The sequence below is a fragment of the Pristis pectinata genome, chromosome 5, assembly GCF_009764475.1.
Source record: "Pristis pectinata isolate sPriPec2 chromosome 5, sPriPec2.1.pri, whole genome shotgun sequence".
Classification (NCBI taxonomy): Eukaryota; Metazoa; Chordata; class Chondrichthyes; order Rhinopristiformes; family Pristidae; genus Pristis; species Pristis pectinata.
Genome location: NC_067409.1, coordinates 3,369,543 through 3,397,501, shown reverse-complemented (window position 1 = coordinate 3,397,501; position 27,959 = coordinate 3,369,543). Strand labels below are relative to the sequence as shown.

The window sequence follows — 27,959 nt, the reverse complement described above, 5'->3', positions numbered from 1 at the left end:
ATGCTGGCTGCTTCACCAAGACAATGACAGTCCAAGGAGGGGAGGCTGGTGTTGGTGATGCACTGGGCTGTGTCTACAACTCTCTGCAGTTTCCTGCGGTCCTGAAGAGCAGATCATTTCATCACATCAGTACATTGAGAGAAAACAATAACAATGTAGAATATAGTGTTACAGTTACAGAGAAAGTGCAGGCAGACAATAAGGTGCAAGGTCATGACAAGGTAGATTGTGAGGTTAAGAATCAATCTTATCGTTCTAGGGGACCATTCAATAGTCTTATAACAATAGGATAGAAGCTGTCCTTGAGCCTGGTGGTACATGTTCTCAGGCTTTTGTATCTCCTGCCCGATTGGAAGAGGGAGAAGAGAGAATGTCCGGGGTGTGTGAGGTCTTTGATTATGTTGGCTGCTTTACCGAGGCAGCAAGAAATGTAGACAGAGTCCATGGAGGGGAGGTTGGTTTCCGTGATGTGCTGAGCTGTGTCCACAACTCTGCAGTTTCTTGCTGTCCTGGGCAGAGCAGTTGCCATACCAAGCCGTGATGCATCCAGGTAGGATGCTTTCTGTGGTGCATCTATAAAAATTGGTTCAGAGGGGACATGCCAAATTACTCAAGTCTCCTGAGGAAGTAGATTGTCTACTTCCCTCCACAGATGCTGCCTGACCCGTCAGTTCCTCCAGCAGTTTGTTTTTTTTTTGCTCCAGATTCCAGCATCTGTAGTCTCTTGTGTCTTGATAAACACAGTTGCCTTTATCTCCTGCTTAGAAAACCAGGATTTGTGCTCATGCCTCATAGTAGTGAGTGCTTCTGCCATAGTTCCTGGGCTAATCAAATGCTCAACATTCAAGGAGAATTAATTTTATTTCCTTGGAGATGCTCCAAAATACATTGTGATTGAAATTACAGTCATATTAACAGTCATTGCTTCTCAGTTGATTAACTTTCTCTACAGGGTTCTATCTCTGAGAGACTTGGGTTCATCTTGCACACCATTAACCTGATCACCATTCTTACCTTCCCTGCCGCTGTGGTGTTAACTGTCCCATCAGTAACTCCAGGTGAGTACTTATTATGAAAGTTGGGGAGAGAAGAGGCTTCTCTTTCTTTGATCACATTTATGAACCCATGAAATTGAGCTCTGGTTTCCATGTTGAATTGGCAAAGTAAGTCATTCGGGGTGGTCTGTAATAGAGTTAGAGAGATCTCAGTCTTCGATAAGGTATTCCAAGGCTGGTAACTTGCCGTTCAAAGTAACTGCTCTTGTATTTCTGTGTATATATTTGAGCAACAGAATCTGGTGTTAAACAACCTTTAGAGTCATAGAGTTGTACAGGCATGGAAACAGGCCCTTTGGCCCAATTTGTCCATACTGACCTAGTCCCATTTGCTTGTGTTTGGCCCATATCCCTCTGAACCTTTCCGATCCATGTACCTGTCCAAATGCCTTTTAAATGTAATTGTATCAGCCTCTAGCACTTACTCTAGCAGCTCGTTCCATATACTCACCACCCTCTGTATGGAAAAGTTTCCCCTTAGTGTTCTAACCAATGAACGTAATATTCTGACTGATGGTCATCATGCTTTCTTCTCTGTCTGGAAAAGGGCTTAACCATTTCTAGAATTTGCAACAGTGCTAATCGATGAAATTAAATAGGATGTTTCTCTCATTGAAACTCAGACTTGCATGATGTCCTTCTCATTGTGCACCCAATCTTGTCTGTTCAGAGGTTTTATTTATTGATTTGAGTGCTGTGGTTGGTGTTGAGGTGTGTACTGGTTAAGTCCAATTTTTAAGGCACGATATACAGGCTGCCACAGTCTGGCATCTCAGTATCCACGAGCTGAATTTGCTTCTTGTTCTACAGTTGGCGCTGTGCTGGCACTCATGTGCTACACCATCCTCTTCCTCAAGTTCTATTCGTACAAGGACGTAAACAGATGGAGCAGGGAACAGTGCAAAGCCAAAGTGAAGACATTATCAAGGTCTTTGTCAGGTGAGGGTGTAAAAGACTTGAACATGTCCAGTGGTTTTCCTGACCTTTGTTTGTACAGGAAGTGCTGGAGGTTCCCAGTGAGTGGGGCAGAACCAGTCGAGATCGAACTGGTGGCAGCCTTCAAACATTGATCGGCAGGGCCACAGATTTCTCTTTCCTTGTTTCAACATCCAATTGTGACTGACTATTCCTCTGTGGAACAAGCTACTCATTCCTTTCTCCCTAATCATAGGAAATGGTCTTTCCTCATTTATTATTTAAAAATTCCATTAAATTGTTACAACAGCTTGGGTTGAAATAATAGCATCGCTAGTCTGAACTCATTAGTTTCCCATGACAAGCACTCAGCTGGTTAATCTGAGCTGTATGCTTTCAGTGGATTTAATGTTCATTTGTGAGGTGTCAGACAAGGCCCAAAGAGCAGCTACCTCACCAGAGTCAGAAGGGTAATCCCCACGCCAGAGACCTGATCAAAGGAAATAGAGGATGACGCTCAATTGGAGTTCCAAAGGACAACAACACGGTCAGTGGTGCCTCACTTTGGATGAGGAGCTAAACCAAGGTACAGTCTGACCCCTTTGGTGAATGTAAAAGATCCCATGGAGCCATTTCAGAGCAAAGTCAAAGTTGAGTTTATTGTCAGATGCACAAGTATATGCATGCACAGGTGCAATGAAAAACTTTCTTGCAACAGCATGACAGGTACTTTAATAGCATTCACAAGAAAAACATAAATTATATTTTTTTGAAAAGATGACAAAGGAGCTTGATGAGGGTAAGACAGTGGACGTTATCTACATGGCTTTCAGTAAGGCATTTGATAAGGTTCCTCATGGTAGGTTGATTCAGAAGATAAAGATGCATGGGATCCAGGGTGAATTGCAAGTTTGGATTCAGAACTGGCTTGCCCATAGTAGGGGTGGAAGGCTGTTATTCTGGCTGGAGGTCCGTGACCAGTGGTGTTCTGCAAGGATCGGTGCTGGGACCTCTGTTGTTTGTGATGTATATCAATGATTTGGATGGAAATGTAGATGGGTGGATTCGCAAGTTTATGAATGACACCAAGATTGGTGGAGCTGTGGACAGTGTAAAAGGACTATCAAAGAATTCAGTGGGATATAGATCAGTTACAGATATGGGCAGAGAAGTGGCAGATGGAGTTTAATTCAGGCAAATGTGAGGTGTTGCACTTTGGGAGGTCAAATGACAGGAGAAAGTATATAGTTAATGGTAGGCCCCTTAATAGCATTGAAGTACAGAGGGATCCTGGGGTCCAAGACCATACTTCACTGAAAGTGGCTACACAAGTCGATAAGGTGGTAAAGAAGGCATGTGGCATGCCTGCTTTTATTGGTAGGGGTGCTGAGTATAAGAGTAAGGAAGTCGTGCTGCAGCCATATAAAACATTAGTAAGACCTCACTTGGAGTATTGTCCCATTATAGAAAGATGAGGAGGCTTTGGTGCAGAAGAGGTCCACCAGGATGCTGCCTGGATTAGAGGGCATGAGCTATAAGGAGAGGTTGGACAAACTTGGGTTGTTCTCCCTGGAGTGTCGGAGGCTGAGGGGAGACCTGATAGAGGTTTTTAAAATTATGAGAGGCATCAATAGGGTAGACAGTCAGAATCTGTTCCCCAGGATAGAGATGTCAAAAAGCAGAGGACACGCTTTTAAGGTTAGAGGGGAAAGTTTAAAGGCAACGTGAGGTGCTAGTTTTTTACACAGAGAGTGGTAGGTGCTTGGAATGGGTTACCAGGGGTAGTAGGGGAAGTAGGCAGTTTCGTGGAGTTTGAGGCTTTTAGATAGACACATGAATATGAAGGGATATGGATAGTACACAGGAGGCCCCTTTGACACTCACCAACTTTCTACAAATTTAGAATAAATTGGCATCAAGATCGGCACAACACCGTGGGCTAAGTGGCCTGTCCAGTGCTGTTCTGTTCTATGTTCTATGTATACACAATTTTTACAAGGAAGAACATAATTAGAACAAAAAAAAGTCCATTGTAGTGCAAAGTGGTCATGATGTTGCTATACTGATGTAGTGATTAGGGTTGTGTTGGTTGGTTCAAGAACCGAATGGTTGAAGGGAAGTAGCTGTTTTAAACCTGATGGTGTGGGACTTCAGGCTTCTGTGCCTCCTGCCTGATGGTAGCTGCGAGAAGATGGCACGGCCCAGATGGTGGGGATCTTTGATGATGGATGTTGCCTTCTTGAGGCAGCACCTCCTGTAGATACTCCCGATGGTGGGGAGGGATATGCCCGTGATGTATTGGGTAGAGTCCACTACTCTCAACAGCTTCTTGCATCTGAATTGTCGTACCAGACTGTGGTGCAACCAGTCAGGATACTTTCAGTAGTAGATCTGCAGAAGTTTGTCAGAGTGTTCGATAACAAGCCTACATCTTTAACCTCCTAAGAAAGTAAAGTCACTGTTAAGTAACCTCCTAAGAAAATAAAAGATGCATGAGTTGAGAGTAGTCATTGTCAGTGTTTATCCTTTTATCAGCATCACTGAAAGAGATTATTAGGTCAATATTGCATTACTGTTTGTGGGAGCATGCTGGTTATAAATTCACCTCAAAGCACTTTGAGATGGCCTGTAGTGATAAAGCCAGTTTATAATGGCAAATTCTTCTTTTTTGATTATGAGCACTGGGAAAATGTGTGCTCCTAACACTACTTAATGAAGGTTTTTTTATCAATTGGAATTGGTTTATTATTGTCATGTTTACCGAGGTGCAGTGAAAGACTTGTCTTGCATACCGTTCGTACAGATCAATTCATTACACAATGCATTGAGGTAGTACAAGGTAAAACAATACAGCTACAGAGAAAGTGTCGTGCAGGTAAACAATAAGGTGCAAGGTCATAACGAGGTAGATTGTGAGGTTAAGAGTCCATTTTATCGTACTAGGGGACCGTTGAGTAGTTTTATAACAGTGGGTTAGAAGCTGTCCTGAAGCGTGCTGGTATGTGGTTTCAGGCTTTTGTATATTCTGCCTGATGGGAGGGGGGAGAAGAGAGAATGTCCGGGGTGTGTAGCGGGAAGTAGAGACAGTCCATGGAGGGGAGGCTGGTTTCCGTGATGCGCTGAGCTGTGTCCACAACTCTCTGCAGTTTCTTGCAGTCACGGGCAAAGCATTTGCCATACCAAGCTATGATGCATCGGGACAGGATGCTTTCTATGGTGCATCAATGAAAGTTGGTGGGTGTCAAAGGGGCCATGCCAAATTTCTTTAGCTTCAAGAGGAAGTAGAGGCGCTGGTGAGCTTTCTTGGCCATGGTGTCTACACGGTTGGACCAGGACAGGCCTTTGGTGATGTTCACTCCTCGGAACTTGAAGCTCTCAACCTTCTCAGCCTCAGCACCATGGATGTAGACTGGAGCATGTGCACTGCCTGCCCACCCGCCCCACCCCCCTCCCCAAAATCAATGACCAGCTCTTTTGTTTTGCTGACATTGAGGGAAAGGTTGTCATGACACCATGTCACCAAGCACTCTATCTCCCTCCTGTGCTCTGATTCATTGTTATTTGAGAGACTGCCCACTACAGTGGTATCATCCACAAACTTGTAGATGGACTTAGAGAAGAATCGGGCCACGCAGTCATGAGTGTATAGGAGTAGAGTAGGGGGCTGAGGATACAGCCTTGCGAAGCACCATTGTTGAGAATAATTAATTCAACATTGCTTCTGTTTTTCTCTCTCTGACCCTGTTCAGCAAGCCAGAATTTCTGTTGGGGAAATAATTTGAGACCTTGTTCAATGTTGTCAAAAGTCAGAGTTACATAGAGTCATACAGCATGGAACTTGGCCTTTCAGCCCAAGCCGAGCAAGATGCCCATCCAAGCTAGTCCCATTTGCCTGCATTTGCCCCAAATCCCTCTAAACTTTTCCAAGTGCTGTCCAACTGTCTTTTGAAAGCTGTTATTGTACCAACCACTTCCTCTGGCAGCTCAATCCACATACATACCACCCTTTGTGTGTAAAAAAAAAGTTGCCCCTCATTAAATATTTTCCCTCTCACCTTAAACTTATAGAACCTACAGCACAGTACAGGCCCTTTGGCCCACGATGTTGTGCCGACATTTTATCCTGCTCTAAGATCTATCTAACCCTTCCCTCCCACATAGCCCCCTATTTTTCTATCATTCATGTGTCTATCTAAGAGTCTCTTAAATGTCCCTAATGTATCTGCCCTCACAATCTCTGCCCTCACAACCTCTGTGTAAATAAAAAAACTTACCCCTGACATCCCCCTTATACCTTCCTCCAATCACCTTAAAATTATGCCCACTTGTGTTAGCCATTGTCACCCTGGGAAAAAGTCTCTGAATGTCCACTCGATCTATGCCTCTTATCATCTTGTACACCTCTGTCAAGTCACCTGTCATCCTCCTCCTCTCCACAGAGCAAAGCCCTAGCTCGCTCAACCTATCCTCATAGACATGCTCTCCAATCCAGGCAGCATCCTGGTAAATCTCTTCTGCACCCTCTCTAAAGCTTCCACATCCTTTCTATAGTGAGGCGACCAGAAGTGAACACAATACTCCCAAGTGTGGTCTGACCAGAGTTCTATGGAGCTGCAACATCACCTCACGGCTCTTGAACTCAATACCCCGACTAATGAAGGCCAACTCTCCATACGCCTTCTTAACAACCCTATCAACCTGCGTGGCAACCTTGAGGGATCTGTGGACGTGGACCCCATGATCCCTCTGTTCCTCCACGCTGCTAAGAGTCCTGCCATTAACCTTGTATTCTGCCTTCAATTATGATCTCCCGAAGTGTATCACTTCACACTTATCCGGGTTGAACTCCATCTGCCACTTCTCAGCCCAGCTCTGCATTCTATCAATATCCTGTTGTAATCTACAGCAACATCCTACACTATCCACAACACCACCAACCTTTGTATCATCAGCAAACTTACTAACCCACCCTTCTACATCCTCATCCAAGTCATTTATAAACATCACGAAGAGCAGGGGTCCCAGAACAGATCCCTGCGAAACACCACTGGTCACCAACCTCCAAGCAGAATACGCTTCGTCTACCACCAGCCTCTGTCTTCCATGAGTGAGCCAATTCTGAATCCACACAGCCAAGTTTTCCTGGATCCCATGCCTCCTGACTTTCAGAATAAGCCTTCCATGAGGAACCTTATCAAACACCTTACTAAAATCCATGTACACCACACCCACTGCTCTACCTTCGTCAGTGTGCTTTGTCACATCCTCAAATTAAACTGACCCCATCTGCCTGCATATGTTCATGTGCCTGTTTAAATACCTCTTAAACGTTGATGTCATATCTGCTTCCACCACTTCCCCTGGCAGCCCATTCCAGGCACCTACAACTCTCTGGATAAATAAAAAAAAGCTTGCCTCACAAATCTCCTTTAATCTTTCCCCCTCTCACCTCAAATCAATGCCCTCTAGTATTTCACATTTCCACTCTAGGGGAAAAAGACTCTATCTATGCCTCTCATAACGTCCATCAAGTCTCCCCTGGGTCTGTGATGCTCCAGAGAAAACAATCTAGGTTTGTCCAACCTCTCTTTTATAGCTAATACCCTCTAATCCAGGCAGTAAACCTCTTGTGCACCCTCTCCAAAATCTTCCTGGATATATCATAACCTCCACATCCTAAATGTATCATAATTTTCTAAGATTAAGATTTGCATCTGGGGGATCAGCAGCCCTTAAGCTGTCGTCAGGGAAGTTTCATTTAATTTAGTTGCTGCAAAGATGTTATCTTTCAAAATGAGGAACTGTGATAGAGTTATACAGCATGGAAACAGGCACTTTTGGCCCAACACATACATGCCAACCAAGATGTGTATCCGAGCTAGTCCCATTTGCCTGTGTCTGGCCCATATCCCTTTAAGCCTTTTAAACATTTTTTGTCCATGATGATCTTTGACTCTCCTGGCAGTGTGCCTGTTGACTGATAGAGCGTAGTTCATTTCCTTCCCAGTCCTGATGAAGGATCTCAACCCGAAATGTTGACTGTTTATTTCCCTCCATGGATGCTGCCTGACCTGCTGAGTTCCTCCAGCTCTTTTTGTGTATTGCTCCAGATTCTAGCATCTGCAGAATTTTTTGCCTCTATTTACCAACCTCGGCAGGTTATTTGCAGAGACCTTCCCTGTTGAGATTACAGCCAAGTCCGCTGCTCTGAAGGGAAGTTTCTTGGGTTGGTGCAGGGCCAGAGGTGAGTCCACATACTTAGATCATTAAAGTATCATGGCCAATTAGAGAAAATAACCAAAGGGTCTGATGCAGTCTCACCTTTTTATAGACAGACAACTAGACTACCATGAGTTTCATGCGTAGCAGTAATGTTGCAACTATTCAAAGCATAACTCTGGGCAACGCACCTTCAGAAGGACCTTGTAACCTTCCAGAGAGTGAATTCCACATAGATTTCTGGCTCCAAGGGTTAAATTACAAGGACTGATCAGACAAATGTCAAATAGTAGAGGACATGGGTTTAAGGCGAGAAGGGGAAAGTTTAAAGGAGATGTGCAGGGTAATATTTTTACACAGGGAGCGGTGGGTGCCCAGAACGCACTGTCAGGGGTGACGGTGGAAGCAAATACGAAAGTGATGTTTAAGGGGTATTTAGACAGACACATGAAGATGCTGGGAATGGAGGGACATGGATCATGTGCAGGCAGATAGGTGTAGTTATAATTTGACATCCTGGTCGACACAGATGTTATGGGCCAGAGCCTGTTCCGATGTATACATTGTTGGGAATTCAACCCTACTACAGTTGATCAGAAGGTGTAAAGGTCCTGAAGTAAACTAATGAGCAATTTGGAGACAAACTATTGCAGCTGGTTAGGGAGCATAAGACTAGGGAACTTGGTATGAAAACTTAGAGCCAGACCTTCCAGCAGTGAAGGTAGGGAAAAAAAACAAACGGCTGGAGGATCCCGGCGGGTCAGGCAGCATCTGTGGAGGGAAATAGACAGTCGACATTTCAGGTTGAGACCCTTCATCAGTCCAGATGAAGGGTCTTGAGCCAAAACGTCGACTGTCCGTTTCCCTCTACGTGCTGCCTGACCTGCTGAGTTCCTCCAGCCGTTTGTTTTTGCTTCAGTTTCCAGCATCTGCAGTCTCTTATGTTGCCAAGATAGGAAAAGCATCTACACATAGAATGGTAGAAGTTTGAAGTGTTCCGAAGAGGATGTTTAATGGTTGGTGGAGTGTTTTTTGTAAATCTGAGACTAATGAATCTTTGTGAATCAGAAGCATTAAAGGAATACAGAAAATGGCAGGTATTTGGAGTTGGGTCATAGATCAACCATTGAATGGAAGAAGTTAAATGGGTTCCTCCTGTTCCTGGGCACAAGACCAGCAGCCTGACAGCAGGTCAAGTATTCGCATGCTCTGTTGGAGCGTGGTATATGTCACTGAAGCGTTTGAAAAATTGTTGGTAACATGAGTGGCTGAATGCTTTTGTGTTACTTCTCAGTTCGAGCAGGCAACATCATTGTCCAGAGCTGCCAGGAAACAGAAGTAACCTTTGCGGCTTTTGCACAATAAATAGAACAAAGGAAAAGCTCACAGTCATAGAGATTTGTGATATCCTCAAGACTTGTCAGTGTTGTTAAAAGGAGACAAAATTAATGGCCAATTCGCACAGACATTTGCATAATCACATTTTGTGTCGTTCATCTCTCTTTCTCGAGTGAGACCATGACATCTAGTCTATCGTGCAGCGATGTGGACAGAGGCGGCTGATTAGACCAATCTGGGTTCAGAAGTTCCTTTCACACAATTGACAGATGTGTTGGGATGCTGTTGCATCAGCAGTTCTTGACTTTCTGGATTTTCTTTCCCTCTTTGCTTTCTCCATTCTAGCTTCCTTGTGTGAGTGAGCACTGCTTTTTAATGTGGGTACGCCAAAAATGATGACCCAATGCTTGTTGTTCCCAGTGGTATGTGTCAATGTTGAAACTCTTCAGGGAGGTTCTAAGAGAGTCTTTGAATTTCTTTTTCTGTCCTCCACCTGATTGATTGCCCTTAGTCAGCTCTCCATAAAGTAGCTGCTTTGCTATTGATCATTTGAACAAATCAGGGCAGGGTCTGGGGGAACGGACTGACCTTGTCTAAATAGTCCTAAGGCATTCCATGTCTCCCTAACGGTAGTGTAGCAGTTAGCATAATGCTTTACAGCACCAGTGATCGGGTTCAAATTTGGCCGCTGCCTGTAAGGAGTTTGTATGTTCTCCCCATGTCTGTGTGAGTTTCCTCCGGGTGTTCTGGTTTCCTCCCACATTCCAAAGACATGCAGGTTAGGAAGTTGTGGGCATGCTATGTTGGCGCCGGAAGCATGGCGACACTTGCGGGCTGCCCCAGAACACTCTATGCAAAAACATGCATTTCACTGTGTTTTGATGTACATGTGACTAATAAAGAGATCTTAAGTGGCTTGGGTTAGTGACTCACCACAAGGATGAAAGTTAAAGTCAGGTTTATTGTCAGGTGCACAAGTCCGTGTGTGCACAGGTGCAATGAAAAACTTACTTGCAGCAGCATCACAGGCACAGAGCATCAGATAAGCAGCATTCACAAGAAAAACATAAATTAAACATAAATTATACACCATTTTTACAAGAAAAAAACAATTAAAGCAAAAAAAAAATACAAAATCCATTTTAGTGCAAAGTGATCAGAGTGTTCATAGTGTTACCAAAGTGCAGTGGTGATTAGGGTTTGCCGGTTGGTCCAAGAATTGAATGGTTGAAGGAAAGTAGCTGTTCTTGAACCTGGTGGTGTGGGACTTCAGGCACCTCCTGTAGATACTACCAATGGTGGGGAGGGATGTGCCCGTGACGATTCTGCCCGGGCAGAGTCCACTACTCTCTGCTGCTTCTTACATCCCTGTGCATTCAAATTGCTGTACCAGACCATGATGCAAACAGCCAGGATGAGATCTTTTGTAAGTTAAAAGCAAAAAGAAACTAGAAATCGGAAAGAACAGAAATACCCAGCTGGTCAGGAAGCATCTGTGGAGATAAATGGCATTAACGTTTCAGGTTGATAGCCCTTGGGACTGATGAAGGGTCACTGATCTGAAATATCAACACTATTTCTCTCTACTGAGATGCTGCCTGAAACTGCTGAGTGTCCCCAGTACTTCCTGTCCTTGTTTTACCTCGTACAAGGAATTGATTGTGGATTTAGGGAAGGGGAATTCGGGAGAACACACACCAGTCTTCATTGAGGGGTGAGCAGTGGAAAGGGTGAGCAGCTTCAAGTTCCTGGGCGCCAACATCTCGGAAGATATGTCCTGGGCCCAACGCATTGACACAACCATGAAGAAAACATGACAGCGGCTCTGCTTCATTAGGAGCTTGAGGAGATTTAGTAGGTGGACAAAGACTCTTGCAAATTTCTACAGATGTACGGTGGAGAGCATTCTGACTGGTTGCATCACCGCCTGGTGTGGAGGCTCCAATGCACAGGATCGCAAGAGGCTGCAGAGGGTTGTAGACTCATCCAGCTCCATCACGGGCACAACCCTCCCCACCATCGAGGACATCTTCAAGAGTCGGTGTCTCAAGAAGGCGGCATCCATCACTCGGCCCTCACCACTTGGGACATGCCCTCTTCTGGTTACTACCATTGGAGAGGAGGTGCAGGAGCCTGAAGACCCACACTCAATGATTCAGGAACAGCTTCTTCCCCTCCACCATCAGATTTCTGAACGGTCCACGAACCCATAAACACTAACTTTTTATTTATGTTGTAATTTATAGTAATTTCAATGTCTTTGCATTGTAGTGCTGCCACAAAACAAATTTCACATCATATAGGCCAGTGATAATAAACCTGATTTTGATTCAATTGACCTGGGATGGGGCTTGTGACAGTTTGACTCAATCCTCAATCTCAGGAAACCTCCTCTCACCATGTGTCATTTCCTTCTTTCCCCGATTAGTACTAAAGTTAATGCCCGTGTTTTCCCATGATCCCATGTAAAGAGTTGGACTGAAATTACTTAAAATAATTTTTCTCAAATTCACAAATCTTGCAGCCAGCAGAAGGTCAAGACTCGTTATCCTATCAGTGATTCACACTTGGATTCATTGGTGCAAGGATTGCTTTGGATTCGCTTTCCTGGATAGTATTATTTATTGCCTCAAGAAGGCAACGTCCATCATCAAAGATCCCCACCATCCGGGCCGTGCCATCTTCTCACAGCTCCCATCGGGCAGGAGGTACAGAAGCCTGAAATCCCACACCACCAGGTTCAGGAACAGCTACTTCCCTTCAACCATTCACTTCTTGAACCAACCGGCACAACCCTAATCACTACAGTTTAGCAACACTGTGACCACCTTGCACTAAAATGGACCTTGTTTTTTTTTGTTCTAATTGTGTTCTTTCTTGTAAAATTTGTGTATAATTTCTGTTTTTCTTGTGAATGCTGCTTAAATGATGCTCTGTGCCTGTGATGCTGCTGCAAGTTTCTCATTGCTCCTGTGCACACATGTACTTGTGCACATGACAATAAACTCGACTTTGACTTTAATATGTAGATCCTATTTAGAGCTGCATTCCTTGCATTGTAAAACCTAAAATACAGTTTAATTACTCAATTTTAAACAGCTGCCAATGGCGGCCAGATGTGAATGCCAAGGCCTGAGTGAGAGTTACAAAAATACTCTTCAGCAGTAGAACTGTGTGGTTTACCTGCGTGGATACTTCCTCCGATGTTAACCAAGCTTGTGTTTCACGTAGAATAACTTGGATTCTTTTCCTAGCGCCTGGGTTGAAGGAGAACGGAGAAGCAGTGCAGTCGGTAGTCATGTATCCAGGAAACCTGACGTACAAAGGTGAGAGGTTTTTATGAAGCCTGTGAGTTTTGGGTCTTACTGCTTGTTTCCTTCAGAGATCAGGGATGACCTTTGATGGGGAGATATTTGCAGGGACACAGAGGGAGCAGTGTTCTGATGAAGGTTCTTGAACCTGAAACGTTGACTCTGTCTCTCTTCCCACAGACCTGTTGAGTATGTTCAGCATTTCTATTTTTATTTTATGTTTCCAGTCGCTGCAGTTTTTGACATTTCAAGCAGTGGGAGTGGGGCTATTTGTTAGTGCCATGGATTCAGAACAGACTCTGGCATCTCAGAACTGCACACCCAGCAGGATCTGTGGACCATCAACAGCAGCAGATTTTTTTTCCACCACTAGCTGATGGCTCAACATATTCCCTCAAATGAGGGGACTGTAGGATCTGGTTATTTTCGAATCCACAGGTTCTTTCAAGCGTCCAGGAATGAGTTGAAAACAACTTGGTGCTTCACAAAGTTTTATTGGAAAAGTTTAAAACAAAGAAACAGACACAGAGCACACAGCACCAGCTTTACTACTGGGAGATGAGCTGAGGCAAAAGGAACTAAAGATGAGCTAGGGCCGGGGAGAGGGCGGGGGGGAGAGAGCAAGAGAGAGATTAACAAAAAATGACACATTTTATACCTGAGATAAGAGGTACTCCTTAGCTAACAGTAGTCCAATCAGGAAACCTATTAGATACTTGTGGCCAAACCAACCAATGAAAGAACACATATTCACCTGATGGACAAACCAATAAGCTAGTAAGCGGCCATTCCTTGTGTAGCCACTTGAGGTGTATTAAACACGGCCCATGTTTAAAAAAAACTAATTAAACAGTCGAATCCAACAGTACCAACTGTGGCTCGGAAAGGAGTCATTGAGTGGTATAGCACAGACACAAGCCCTTTGGCCCACCACATCATGCCGACCTTTTTGTCCATCTGCACTGATCCCATTTGTCTGCATTAGGTCCATAGCCTTCTCTGCCTTGTCTATTCAAGTGCCTGTCTAAATGCCTCTTAAACATAGTAATTGTAACTGATTCCACCATGACCTCTGGGAGCACGTTCCAGAGATTAAACACTCTGTGTATTTTTTTTTAAAAAGCCTTTCTCTCAGATCCTCTTTAAACTACCTTCTTGTTTTGATACCTGTAACATGGGGAAAAGATTCTAACTCTCCTCTGTGTTCTAACTCTTGTGTTTTTAAAAAAAACTTACCCCTGACGTCCCCCTTATACCTTCCTCCAATCACCTTAAAATTATGTTCCCTCATGTTACCCATTATCGCCCTGGGGAAAAAATCTCTGACTGTCCACTCGATCTATGCCTCATCATCTTGTACACCTCTGTCAAGTCACCTCTCATCCTCCTCCTCTCCAAAGAGAAAAACCCTAGCTCGCTCAACCTATCTTCATAAGACATGCTCTCCATCCAGGCAACATCCTGGTAAATCTCCTCTGCACCCTCTCTAAAGCTTCCGCATCCTTCCTATAATGAGGCGACCAGAACTGAACACAGTCCTCCAAGTGTGGTCTGACCAGAGTTCTAGAGAGCTGCAACATCACCTCGCAGCTCTTGAACTCAGTACCCCGACTAATGAAGGCCAACACTCCATACGCCTTCTTAACGACCCTATCGAGCTGCGCGGCAACCTTTAGGGATCTATGGACATGGACCCCAAGATCCCTCTGTTCCTTCACACTGCTAAGAGTCCTGTCATTAATTTTATATGCCTTTATCAGGTCGCTCCTCAGCCTCTTTCATTCCAGGTTAAACAAGCCTAACCTATCCTGGTGAATCTCCTCTGTGCTCTCTCCAAAACAATCACATCCTTCCTAATGTGGTAACCAGAACTGCATACAATAGAGCCATGGAGAGCTGTACAGCACCGAAGCAGGCCCTTCAGCCCAACTTGTCCATGCCAACCAGGTTGCCTAACTGAGCTAGTCCCATTTGCCTGCATCTGGCCCACATGCTTCTAAACCTTACCTATCCATGTACCTGCCCAAATGTCTTGTTAACGTTGCATTTGGTTTATTATTGTCACATGTACCAAAGTACAGTGAAAAAACTTTGTTTTGCATGCCATCTGTACAGATCATTTCATCACATCAGTGTATTGAGGTAGTACAAGGGAAGACAATAACATTGGAGAATAAAGTGTTAGTTACAGAGAAAGTGCAGTGCAAGCAGGCAATAAGGTAGATTGTGAGGTTAAGAGTTCATCTTATCATACAAGATGTCCATTTGATAGTCTTATAGCAGCGGGATAGAAGCTGTCCTTGAGCCAGCTCGACCACTTTGACAGCTTGTCCCATATACGAACCACCCTCTGTGTGCTAGAAGTTGCCCCTCAGACCACTTTTTTAATTTTTTCCCCTCACACAAACCTATACCCTCTGGTTTTGGACTCCCCCTACCCTGCCAAAAAGACAGTGCACATCAACCCTATCTCTGCTCCTCATGATTTTACAAACCTCTGAGGTCACCCCTCAGCCTCCTACACTCCAGGGAAAAAAGTCCCAGCCTATCCAGTTTCTCCTTATAACTCAAACCTTCCAGTCTCGGTAACGTACCCATAAATCTTTTTACTGCAGTACTGCAATTCCATAATTAAGAGCTGGCCTGAACATTTTTTCTCCTAGAATCACAAACGTTCCTGTCTTAAACCCGCTTGTAGTAGGAGAAGAATCTGTTGCAGTTTTCAACAAAGCAGTGGATAAATATTTTGAAAAGAAAAGCAGTTTTTCCTGTTAACTTTCCTGCAGCATAACCTGCTAATCTGCAACTTTTTCCCCTTTATCTGTACCTTTCTGGCACAGAGAAGAAGCTGCCTGCTTTGGTTTGATCATTTGCTCTTAAAATAAATTTCAATTCAGTCACCTTGAAACCTCCCCTTCAGAGCGGGTCAAACCCAATTTTGTAATATTTCTTCACGTTCCTGGCTGGTTGGCTAATGTTTGCCTTGCGGCACAACTTTCCAAGCAGATGGGCTGGGCTAATGAGTAATGAAGCAAGCTGTGAGTGTTGGAGCCGGCAATTAAACCTGCTCTGCCCTCTGCTGACAAGAAGCTGCAAGAACATGTGGAACTGGTATTGGTTTATTATTGTCACTTGTACCGAGGTACAGTGAAAAACTTGTCTTACAAACCGATCGTACAGGTCAATTCATTACACAGTGCAGTTACATTGAGTTAGTACAGAGTGCATGAGGTAGTACAGCTAAAAACAATAACAGTACAGAGTAAAATGTCACAACTACAGAGAAAGTGCAGTGCAATAAGGTGCAAGGTCACAACAAGGTAGATCGTGAGGTCAGAGTCCATCTCATTGTATAAGGGAACCGTTCAATAGTCTTATCACAGTGGGGTAGAAGCTGTCCTTAAGCCTGGTGGTACGTGCCCTCAGGCTCCTGTATCTTCTACCCAATGGAAGAGGAGAGAAGAGAGAATGACCCGGGTGGGTGGGGTCTTTGATTATGCTGGCTGCTACACCAAGACAATGAGAGGTAAAGACAGTCCTAAGGAGGGGAGGCTGTATCTGTGACGTGCTGGGCTGTGGTCCACAACTCTCTGCAGTTTCTTGCGGTCTTGGCAGAGCAGTTGCTGTATACAGTGGAAAAACATTGTTTTGCATACCATTCGTACAGATCACTTCACAACACCAGAAGATCAAGAGAAGAGCAATAACAGAATGCAGAATATAACATTAGAGTCACAGACAAAGTGCAAGGCCATGACAATGAGGGGAGGAAAAGACTCTGGAAAACAAAAAATTAGTGCAAACAAAAGAGAGCGCAATTAGAGACAAGTCCGTGGTAGTGCGAGAGGTGGTCGGTAGTGTTCCGTTGCTGAGTTGGGGTCAGGGTTGTGCAGGTCGGTTCAAGGACCTGATGGTTGTAGGAAAGTAGCTGTTTCTGAACCTGGTGGTGTGGGACGTCAGGTTTCTGTACCCCCTGCCTGATGTTAGAGAGGCCAACCAGCTATGGGAAGGATGTGATTAAGCTAGAGAAGGTGCAGAAAAAACTCACAAGGATGTTGTCAGAACAGGAGGGCTTGAGTTATAGGGAGAGATTGTATAGGCTGGGTCTGTTTTCCCTGGAGCGAAGGAGGCTGAGGGGTGAAATCATAGAGGTATGTAGAATCGTGAGGGGCATAGATAGAGTAGATAGCCAGAGTCTGTGTCCCATGGTTGGGGAGTTTAAAACCAGAGAGCATGCGTGTAATGGTTAAATTAACAGTTAAATTGTTTTGTTATTGTCGTGTGTACTGAGGTACAGTGAAAAACTTAGTTTTGCATATCATCCATACAGATCATTTCTAAACATAAGTACATTGAGGTAGTACAAGGGAAAAGCAATGACCGAACACAGTATATAGTGTTACGGTTACAGAGAAAGTGCAGGCAGACAATAAAGTGTAAGGGCCACAACGAGGTAGATTGTGAGGTCAAGAGTTCATCTTTAACGTAGAAGAGGTCTGTTCAGGAGTCTTTCAACAGCTGGATAGAAGCTGTCCTTGAGTCTGGTGGTGTGTGTCTTCAAGCTTTTGTCTCTTTTTTTCTCCTAAAAGCAAGTCGTACTTTATCCACTAACAGGGCTGTTTGGGGTGGAGTTTCAGGCAAAGTTGAGATGATAATTTGCATCTTCCAATAAATTTAGTCATCAGTGCTGTTTTCAGAAACAAAGGAAGTATTAAAGAACTTTCATATAGCACCTTCCCAGAGCTCCAGGCCCCTCTGATCTTGATAATGAGGAGGAATGTTCTCACTGGTGGATGGCTTGGTAAATGGGGGAGTTGGGAACAATGCAGTGAGTTAATCCAGAATGCACTGCCTGGAAGGGTGACGGAAACATATTTAAATAGTGATCCTTGAAAGCATATTGGATAAATAGTTGAAAGAAGATTTCTGAGAAAGGGCAAATAAATGAGATTGTTTAGAGAGCTGTCTCCCAGCCAGCATCGGCATAACAGGCGAAACAACCTCATTCTCAGCTGCTTGAATTTTGTTTCTTTATTACTTTCGTTGACTTCCCTTCATGTGATTATTTTTTTTTGTTTCTATTTTCTTCTAGACATGTATTACTTCCTGTTTGCACCCACCCTGTGCTATGAGCTAAATTTCCCCCGGTCACCCCGCATCCGCAAGCGGTTCCTGCTGAGGAGAATGTTTGAAATGGTGAGCGAATTTGGACCCAGTTCAACCTCCGAGCCTGTTAAGGGTGATCCCTCTGGGCTGGTGGACAATGGGAGGTTTGGTGGGGCAGTATTGCCAGAACCTGTCTATTCTGGAACTAATCCAACTAATCCACAAAGTGGGAACTTAGTTTATGTGAAAAAAAAACCAAAGTGTTGGAGGAACTCAGCAGGTCAGGCAGCATCAGAAGAGGGAAATGGGACGGTCAACGTTTCGGGTCGAGACCCTTCATCTGACAATGACATATAGGAGTCTAACCTCATCTAGGCAGAGACACAAGGATTGGCGACACACAAAAATTGGCATCTGGCAGCAAAATCCAAACTGCTGGAGGAACTCAGCAGGTCAGGCAGCATCTGTGGAGGCAAAGAGATGGTTGATGTTTTGGGTCAGAACCTGCTTCACGACCACGTCCTTTGCCTCCACAGATGCTGCCTGACCTACTGAGTTCCTCTGACGGTCTGGTTTTTCCTGCAGGTGAACTGAGTGCCTAAAGAGGGAAGGAAAGTAAAGAACCACAGGAGCTGCTCAGTATGTCCACCTACCCATATTCCCAGCTTTGGCTGCCTTAAACCAGCTGGCAATGGGAATCCTTGCTGCTTGCACCAACAGTGCTGCACTCAGGGTAATGCAATGTATAACCTTTTGTTGTGACAAGTCTAATACAGGCACTAGAGCTTGAATAGTTCACATCAAGCAGAACAGTTTTCCCCAGAATGTAGTCTTACCTGGAGCAAATCAAAATTGTTTTATTCACTCTAGCTAATGAGTAACTGGTAATTGGTTTATTATTGTAAAATGTACCGAGATACAATGGAAAACTTTGTTTGCCTGCCGTCCAGTCAGATCATTCCATACACAAATACATCGAGGTAGTACAAAAAGAAAACAGAATGCAGAATAAAGTGTTAGTTACAGGAAAAGTGCAGGTAGACAAATAAAGTGCAAGGGCTACACTGAGGTAGATTGGAAGATCAAGAGTTAAACTCTGTCATGTAAGAAGTCCGTTCAAGAGTCTGATAACAGCGGGATAGAAGCTGTGCTTAAGCCTGGTGGTACGTGTTCTCAAGCTTTTGTATTTTCTGCCGATGGGAGGGAGGAAACGAGAGAATGACCGGAATGGGAGGGGTCTTTAAGTTGGTTGCTTTCCCAAGGCAGCAGCCAGAGGACATTGGAAGGGAGGCTGGTTTTTGTGATGGACTGGGCTGTGTTCACAACTTTTTGCAATTTCTTGCGGCCTCGGGCAGAACAGTTGTCGTACTGAGCTGTGATGCATCCAGATAGGATGCTTTCTAAGGTGAGGGTCAATGGAGAAATGCCAAATTTCCTAAACCTTCTGCAGAAGTAGAGGCACTGGTGGGCTTTCTTGGTGTTGGTGCTTCAACCTTCTGTATGGTTCTGGTCCAACCATACTTTTACCACCAAAGTTGTAGGTGGGTAATCCAGACAGGTTGCCTAATGAATTCAATTTTACGTACACATCTCAGAGAAGGTTCCTTTTGTTTTATCCAGTTTTCAAGATCTGGACATTGGTAATGCCAGCATTTGATACCCAACCCTAATTGCCCTTCATGGTGGCTAGTCAGGCTATGTTAGAGGGCATTTAAGAGTTGACCACATTGGTGAGCCTGGAATCTCATCAGACCCAGGCACAGCTGGCAATTTCATCAGGACCGTTAGTGAGCCATTAGGGTTTTACGACAATTGGGTAGTTTTGTGGTCATCATTACCAATGACTCATGATTTTTTTTAACCCCAGGTTATTACACCCCAGGGATTTGAACTCTGATTTCAAGATTGCACTTGTAATTCCATTCTACCAAGACCATCAGACAAAGGAGCAGGTCGGCCATTCAGCCCATCGAGTCTGCTCCGCCATTCTATCATGAGCTGATCCATTCTCACATTTAGCCCTACCTCCCCCGCCTTCTCACCATAACCTTTGATGCCCTGGCTACTCAGATACCTATCAATCTCTGCCTTAAATACACCCAATGACTTTGCCTCCACAGCCGCCCGTGGCAACGAATTCCACAGATTCACTGCCCTCTGGCTGAAGAAATTTCTCCGCATCTCTGTTCTGAATGGGCGCCCTTCAATCCTGAAGTCGTGCCCTCTTGTACTAGACTCCCCTACCATGGGAAACGACTTTGCCACATCTACTCTGTCCAGGCCTTTTGACATTCGAAATGTTTCTATGAGGTCCCCCCTCATTCTTCTGAACTCCAAGGAGTACAGCCCAAGAGCCGTCAAACGTCTCCTCATATGTTAACCCTCTCATTCTGGAATCATTCCAGTGAACCTTCTCTGAACCCTCTCCAATGTCAGCACATCCTTTCTTAAATGAGGTGGGTATATTTAATGAGATATTGCAAATGACATAAAAATTGGTGGTGGTATTGATAGTGAGGAGGTTAGTCATGGACTTCTAAGATGGGCAGAACAATGGTCATAGAATCAGAGTTGTACAGCAGGAAAGCAGGCCCTTCAGCCTAACCTGTCCGTGCTGACCAAGTTGCCTAACTGAGGTAGTACCATTTATCCATATTTACCATTGGCCCATATCCCTCTACACCTTTCCTATCCATGTACCTGTCAAATGTCTTTTAAATATCATAACTGTACCCACCTCCACCACTTCCTCTGGCAGTTTGTTCCGTTTACACATCACTCTCAGTGTGAAAAGTTGCCCCCTCGGGTCCCTTTTTAAACCTTTCCCCTCTCACTTTAAACCTCTGGGTTTGGACTCCTGTACCCTGGGAAAAAGGACTGTGGCTATTCACCTTGTGTGCGGTGATTTGTGTCTGACTCCAAAACTTCCTCTGGCAATGTGTTCCAGATATCAACCACTGTGTGTGTATGTATATGTGTGTATATAGGTATTAAAAACTTATCCCTCAGATCCCCTTTAAAATTCCATCCTCTCCTCAAATCTATGCCCTCTTGTTTTCCATACCTCTACTGTGGGGGGGGGGGGGTGGGTGGGGGGTAGGTTGTTTGACTCTCTACTCTCTGGCCCTCATAATCTGATTATACTTCTATCTATGGTAAATAGAATTTAATCCATAATGAGGAGAAGCACTGGGAGGACTAATGAGGGTAGGACAGACACAGTGAATGTTAAGGCCCTAGGGAGATTTAAGGAAGAGAGGGAAGCTGCTGTACACATCAATGGATCCCTGAGGGTGGCAACACGGGTAAATCAGGTGATGAAGGTGGCATACAGGATACTTGGCTTCATTAGCCAGAGCATATGCAGGGAGGTTATGGTACAACCTTGTGAACGTTGGTTAAGCCACAGCGGGGAGTACTGTATACAGTTTCTGGTCACCACACTGATAGGAAGGACACGATTGCACTAGAGAGAGTGGCAGGGGAGATTTCCCCAGCATGTTGCCTGGGATGGAACATAGAACATAGAACACTACAGCACAGTACAGGCCCTTCGGCCCACAATGTTGTGCTGACATTTTATCCTGCTCTAAGATCTATCTAACCCTTCCCTCCCATATAGACCATTTCTCTCATTCATGTGCCTATCTAAGAGTCTCTTAAATATCCCTAAAGTATCTGCCCCCCACAACCTCTGCCGGCAGTGCATTCCATGCACCCACTACTCTCTGTGTAAAAAAAAACTTACCCCTGACATCCCCCTTATACCTTCCTCCAGTCACCTTAAAATGTCCCCTCGTGTTAGACTTTGTCACCATGGGAAAAAGTCTCTGACTGTCCACTCGATCTATGCCTCTTATCTTGGAACGTTTCAGTACCTGGAAAGACTGGTTTGGTTGGGTTTATTTTCCCTTGAGCGGAGGAGGCTGAAGGGGGACCTGAGGAGAGTTGTTATGAGGGGCATCGATAGGGTATATAACAGGAAACTTCTTCCCATAGCAGAGGTGTCTGAAACTAGAGGGCACAGTTCTAGAGTAAGGGCCAAGAGGTTTAGAGGGGTTCTGAGAGAGGGTGGGTGGAATCTGATGCACACTGCCTGAGTCGGTGGAGGAGGCAGAGACTCTCACAACACTTGATGAGCACTTGAATCACAAGGTAAGGAAGGCTGCAGACCAAGTGCTGGTAGTAGAGGCACTTGATGATCAGCATTAGACATGATAGGCTGAAGGGCCAGTTTCCTGTGTTGTATGATGATGATATACTGACCCATGATAGTGGATGTTCGGTTAAATTACAACATTTTTCTGCATTAAGTAGGCATAACCTATTCCTTTAAATTTTAGACGCTTGAGGGGTAGTCTTAGCAGGAAGTTAAAACTATCGAAAAGATTTCTTCAGAAATAAAAACAAAGTGCTGAAATACTCAGCAGAAGGGCAGTATCTGTTAGAGAGTGAAGCAGAGTTTTCTGTTTCAGGTCATCTGCAGATTTTCAGCATCCCGAGGAAGTGACCCGAAACGTTGACTGCCTGCTTTTCTCACGGATGCTGCTGGCCTGCTGAGTTCCTCCAGCGTCATCGTGTTTTTTCATCTCGATTCCAGCATCTGCAGTTCCTTTTGTTTACCTGGCAGATTTTTTGCTTCATAAAATGTTTTTCTTCTGTTGGAGAATCCAATATAAGGGAGCGCCATCTTATAAACTAAATCAAGGCCTGTTTACAGGTGACACAAAATGGTGGTGGAAATCTTGAACTCCAAGGGGCTAGAGTTTCCCGAGGTTGATGATTTTTTTTCTTGGGCAGATCTGGATATCGGCAGAGGTGAGTGAGTGGAGCTGAGATACATATCAGCATGGAGCAAAGGCTGAATGGCCTTCTGTTCTCGTGCTGTGGATGGAGCCTTGTGTCATTGCTCTTCAGCCTGTCCCCCTCATCCAGTTCTCCGGTGTAATGTCTGATCTTTCCTTGCAGCTTTTCTTCATCCAGTTACAAGTGGGGTTAATTCAGCAGGTGAGTAGGTCTGAACCTTTTGCTGCCTTCTGTCCTTCAATGGGACCATACTAATCTGCAAGTGTTTGACGAAGCTTTCTGTAGGCAGGAAGGTGAACTGTATCTCATCACCGTAACAGCCAACTGATTTTCGTGTTTTATCGTTTCTTTTGTTTTGTCAGAGGATAAACCTCCTGCTCTATACAAGTTCATTGTTGTCACAGGCATACGTATCCAGGGTATAAATGTCGTGAAAATTAGCTTTTGCAGCAGCAGCACAGTGCATTACAAACATAAACTTAAATTATATACAACCTACACGTGTGCAAAAATAGACAACAAAATAAACATAACAACACTACTGCAATATGAGAGAGAAAAGAAATACAGTCCAAGATAGTGTCAAGGTTTTTCAGGTCAGTTCAAGAACCAGATGGCAGTGAGGGAAGAAGCTGTTGTTGAACCATGAGGTGTGGGTCGTCAGGCTCCTGTACCTCCTGCCTGATGGCAGCATCATCATACTTTGAAACATTTTTTTTAGAAAAAAAGAGTAGCCCACTCGGCCCCTCATGCCTGCCCCACCATTCAATATGGATGGATCTATCCTGGCTTCAAGTCCTCCCCTGTGCCAGTTCCCATCGTGCTCAATTCCCCGATCTTCAAACATTGGTCTATCTAGTGAATCCGGCCTCCACCGCCCTCAGGGCAGAGAATTCCAGGCATTCACCATCCTGTGAGAAAAGACCAGATTTTGTTAACACTAAGTACGATCATCCATTGATCTAAAGAAAAACTGAGAATGAAAGGCTGGCATCTAACACAGCTGAAGGCAGCAAGGTGTCTTGCCAAAAACCCACAGGCACTCCCAACATCTTGGAGAAACCGTCTTTTGCTTCGAATCTTTGGTCTTCAGCCGGCTGTTGGCATTTTGGAAAATCTAGGATTTGACAGCAGCTCCCTAATGTCACTGGAGGGTGCCTCCACATCCCCGGTTATATTATATTTTGGGCCTATTTTTTGCACTGAATCAGAAAGACAAAAGCTTTCAACAGTACAACTTTGTAGTTTTTCATGATCTGGAAGTGCCAGAGTGCAATTAATTATTTTTGAGGTGATAATGCAGGGTAGATAGCAGCCAAATGGCGCACAGCAACGGTATTGGTTTACTATTGTCACATGTACGGGATGTGGTAAAAAGCTTTTATTTTGCATGCCATCCAGACAGATCATTACCATATATAAGTACATCAAGGTAGTAAAAAGAAATCAGTATGTAGAATGTAGTGGCTCCAGAGTACGTGGACAGGTACTTTATCCCGTATACAGTACATGGACATTGTGCAGGCAGGTGAGGTTAGTTTAAGTTGACATCGGCAGACACGGTGGGCTGAGGGGCCCAATTCTGTCCTGTACTGTAATATAATGTAGGAAGACATGATGTAATCCTCTTTGATAGAGAAAGTATAAAAAGACAGTACTTAAATGGTGAGAGGTGAAAAGGTGTTGGTTTTCTGAGGGACTTGTGAGGGGCATCCTTTTACACAAGTTAACAGGTTGAGAGAACTCGGCCTTTCCTCCTTGGAGCGACGGAGGATGAGGGGGGACCTGATAGAGGTGTATAAGATGATGAGAGGTATTGATCGTGTGGATAGTCAGAGGCTTTTCCCCAGGGCAGAAATGGTGGCCACAAGAGGACACAGGTTTAAGGTGCTGGGGAGTAGATATCGCGGGTGATGTCAGGGGTAAGTTTTTACTCGGAGAGTGGTGAGTGTGTGGAATGGGCTGCTGGCAACAGTGGGTGGAGGCAAGATACGATAGGGTCTTTCAGAGAGACTGTTGGATAGGTACATGGAGCTGAGGAAAAGAGAGGGCTATGGGTAAGCCTAGTAATTTCTAAGGTAGGGACATGTTTGGCACAGCTTTGTGGGCCGAAGGGCCTGATTGTGCTGTAGGTTTTTTCTATGTTCTAACATGGAGATACTGTAAGCAGTTAGGAAGTCAGACATTGCAAGCGAATGTGAAAACAACAGTTGTACAGGGCTCCAGTGAGGCAGCAGTTGGCCTGTTGTGCACAGCTCAGGTTTCCCTACCTACAGAACACAACACAGTACAGCGCAGGAACAGCCCCTTAGCCCACAATATGATAGAGGAGAGTGCAGCGAAGCTTCACCACGGTTCAACCGGGTTTGTGTTATGAGGAGGAATGAGGTAGACCGGACATATATTCTCCAGTTCAGTAGAGTGAGAGGTGACCTCATTGAAACCTACATAATTCTTTCCCAGGCTTGACAGGGCAGATGTGGGAATGGTGTCTGCCCTGGCTGGGTCCACAGGAACCAGGAATCAGTCTCAGTAAAAGGGGTCAGTCAAACAGGACAGGGAAGAGAGGTTCTTCAGAGGGTAGTGAGTCTTAGAACTTGCCCAAGAGTGCTGTTGGGAGGGTCAGTTGATTTTTTTTTAGATTTCTTTATTCGTCACACGTACATCGAAACACAGTGAAATGCATCTTTTGCGTAGAGTGTTCTGGGGCAGCCCGCAATTGTCACCACGCTTCAGGTGCCAACATAGCATGCCCACAACTCCCTAACCCATACGTCTTTGGAATGTGGGAGGAAACCGGAGCACCCGGAGGAAACCCACGCAAACACAGGGAGAATGTACAAACTCCTTACAGACAGCGGCGGGAAATGAACCCGGGTCGCTGGCACTGTAATAGCGTTACGCTAACCGCGACACTACTGTGCCTGCCCATAGTTGCTGAGACATATTCAAGACGGTATTGGTCAGCATGGACTTGATGGACTGAAGGGCCCATTTCTGTGCTGTATGACTATAGATCAATAGGTTTTTCAGTATTAAGGGAATGGAGCACAAGGGATTAGTGCAGGAAAGTAGTACTGAGGTAAATACTGTGTGCAATTCTGGTCACTACACTATAGAAAGGATGTGATTTAGCCAGGGTACAGGAAAGATTCACAAGGATGTTGCCAGGACTGGACGCCTTGAGTTATAAGGAGAGACTGGATAGGCTGGGACTGTTTCCCCTTGAGTGAAGGAGGCCGAGAGGTGACATGCTAGAGGTGTATAAAATTATGAGAGGCATAGATAGGGTAGATGACCAGAGTCTGTTTCCCATGGTAGAGGCTTCTAAAACTAGAAGGCATAGGGTTGAGAGGGAGAGGGTTTAAAAGGGATCTGAGGGGCAAGTTTTCCAGTGGGGTGATGAGTATCTGGAAGAGCTGCCAGAGGATGTGGTAGAGGTGAGTACAATTACAATATTTAAAAGACATTTGGATGGGTACATGGATAGGAAAAGTTTAGAGGGATGTGGGCCAAATGCAGGCAAATGGGATTAGCTTAGATGGGCATCCTGATCGGCATGGACCAGTTGGGGCGATGGGCCTGTTTCCGTGCTGTGTGACTCCATGAATCTAAATGTCAGCCATGACCTTTATTGAACAAAGGAGCGGGTTTGAAGGTGCCAATGCTTCTCAGGAGTGTTCGGAAATCCCCTGAAGAGGGATGTCCGGCAGCTCATTGAATGCCTTGGATTAAAACATTGTGTCAGCTGACAGCTTTTCTTTTGTTTCATCAGTGGATGGTGCCGGCCATACAGAACTCCATGAAGCCATTCAGAGTGAGTAACACAGCATCAGTCACTGGGCCTCTTGATTGTGTCGTTAGCCATCACTGCGGTACCTTGATTCTGGTGCGGGCCGAGGTGTTGTGGGCTAGGCTGGCACTCCTTGCCCATGAGCTCCAGGGCTGAGTGTGCCAACAGAGAATCTGACATGAAGCGGGTTTGGAGCCACAAACAGACCAGACCATGTAACGACAGCGGATCCTCCTCCCTGATGTAGACCAGTGGACCAAATTGGTCTTTACCACAATCAGATTGCTTAGTTACAGTTCACAATTGTGGTCTTTTTAATTCCAAATTGTTATTTCATTAACCAAACTCAATTCTCCAGTTGCCGTGGTTAGATTCCAACTCATCTCTTGTTTGGTTACGATTGTTCTTTTTTCCCCACTGCAACAGCAGAACGTACAGTATCTACCACTCAGGAATCATGACCTGGTCCCGTTAGGTGTGAGGTAAAGCTCTCTTTCTCTGCTGTCCGTCCCACCAGGCATTCCCAGGGCAAGGACAACGCAGGTTAGATACAAAGTGAACCTGCCCTCAAGTTGCTTTGAGCATTTATTTTTAATCCCATTCTTGTCAGCTGTTGTACACTGGGAGGATCTCCTGTCTCTGGAGCCCTGTCAGTGAGTGCATTGTGAACACGGATCTTCATTTAAATTTTATCACTTTTCATCCTTTCAGTTTTCCTTCAGTTTTTACAGTAACTCCTCAGTGCATACGTCTGTTTACTTTCCTCTGTATGTTCACACAGTTATCACGGTGCATGTTCATGGTGTTTATGTTATCAACATTTATATTTCCCTTCTCTGCGTACTAAACCTTAGTAAATTTTGATTTCAGGATATGGACTATTCCAGGATGATCGAGCGCCTTCTGAAGCTTGCAGTAAGTAATTTTCTTTCTTACAGAATTAAGTTTACGACAACCAGCTCTCCTAGAGCGCAAAGCTTGCTTTCTGATAGAACATAGAACAGTACAGCACAATACAGGCCCTTTGGCCCACAATGTTGTGCCGACCTTTAAACCTCGCCTAAGACTATCTAACCCCATCCTCCCACATATCCCTCTATTTTAAATTCCTCCATGTGCTTATCTAGTAATCTCTTGAATTTGACCAATGTACCTGCCTCCACCACCGCCCCAGGCAGCACATTCCATGCCCCAACCACTCTCTGGGTTTAAAAAAAACCTTCCTCTGATATCTCCCTTGAACTTCCCACCCATTACTTCAAAGCCATGCCCTCTCGTATTGAGCATCGGTGCCCTGGGAAAGAGGTGCTGGCTGTCCACTCTGTCTATTCCTCTTAATATTTTGTACACCTCTGTCATGTCTCCTCTCATCCTCCTCCTCTCCAAAGAGTAAAGCCCTAGCTCCCTTAGTCTCTC

The 27,959-nt window shown here is 44.8% G+C and overlaps 1 protein-coding gene across 1 annotated transcript in view; it reads left to right on the top strand.

Moving 5' to 3' along the window:
* dgat1a (diacylglycerol O-acyltransferase 1a) overlaps positions 1-27,959 on the top strand; it is a 111,015-nt gene that overhangs the window by 68,934 nt on the left and 14,122 nt on the right. The window contains exons 6-12 of the mRNA XM_052016118.1: positions 953-1,058; positions 1,866-1,994; positions 12,782-12,853; positions 17,931-18,034; positions 22,913-22,951; positions 26,526-26,567; positions 27,414-27,458. Of these exons, the coding sequence (XP_051872078.1) occupies positions 953-1,058; positions 1,866-1,994; positions 12,782-12,853; positions 17,931-18,034; positions 22,913-22,951; positions 26,526-26,567; positions 27,414-27,458 (537 nt within the window). The remainder of the gene's footprint in view (positions 1-952; positions 1,059-1,865; positions 1,995-12,781; positions 12,854-17,930; positions 18,035-22,912; positions 22,952-26,525; positions 26,568-27,413; positions 27,459-27,959) is intronic.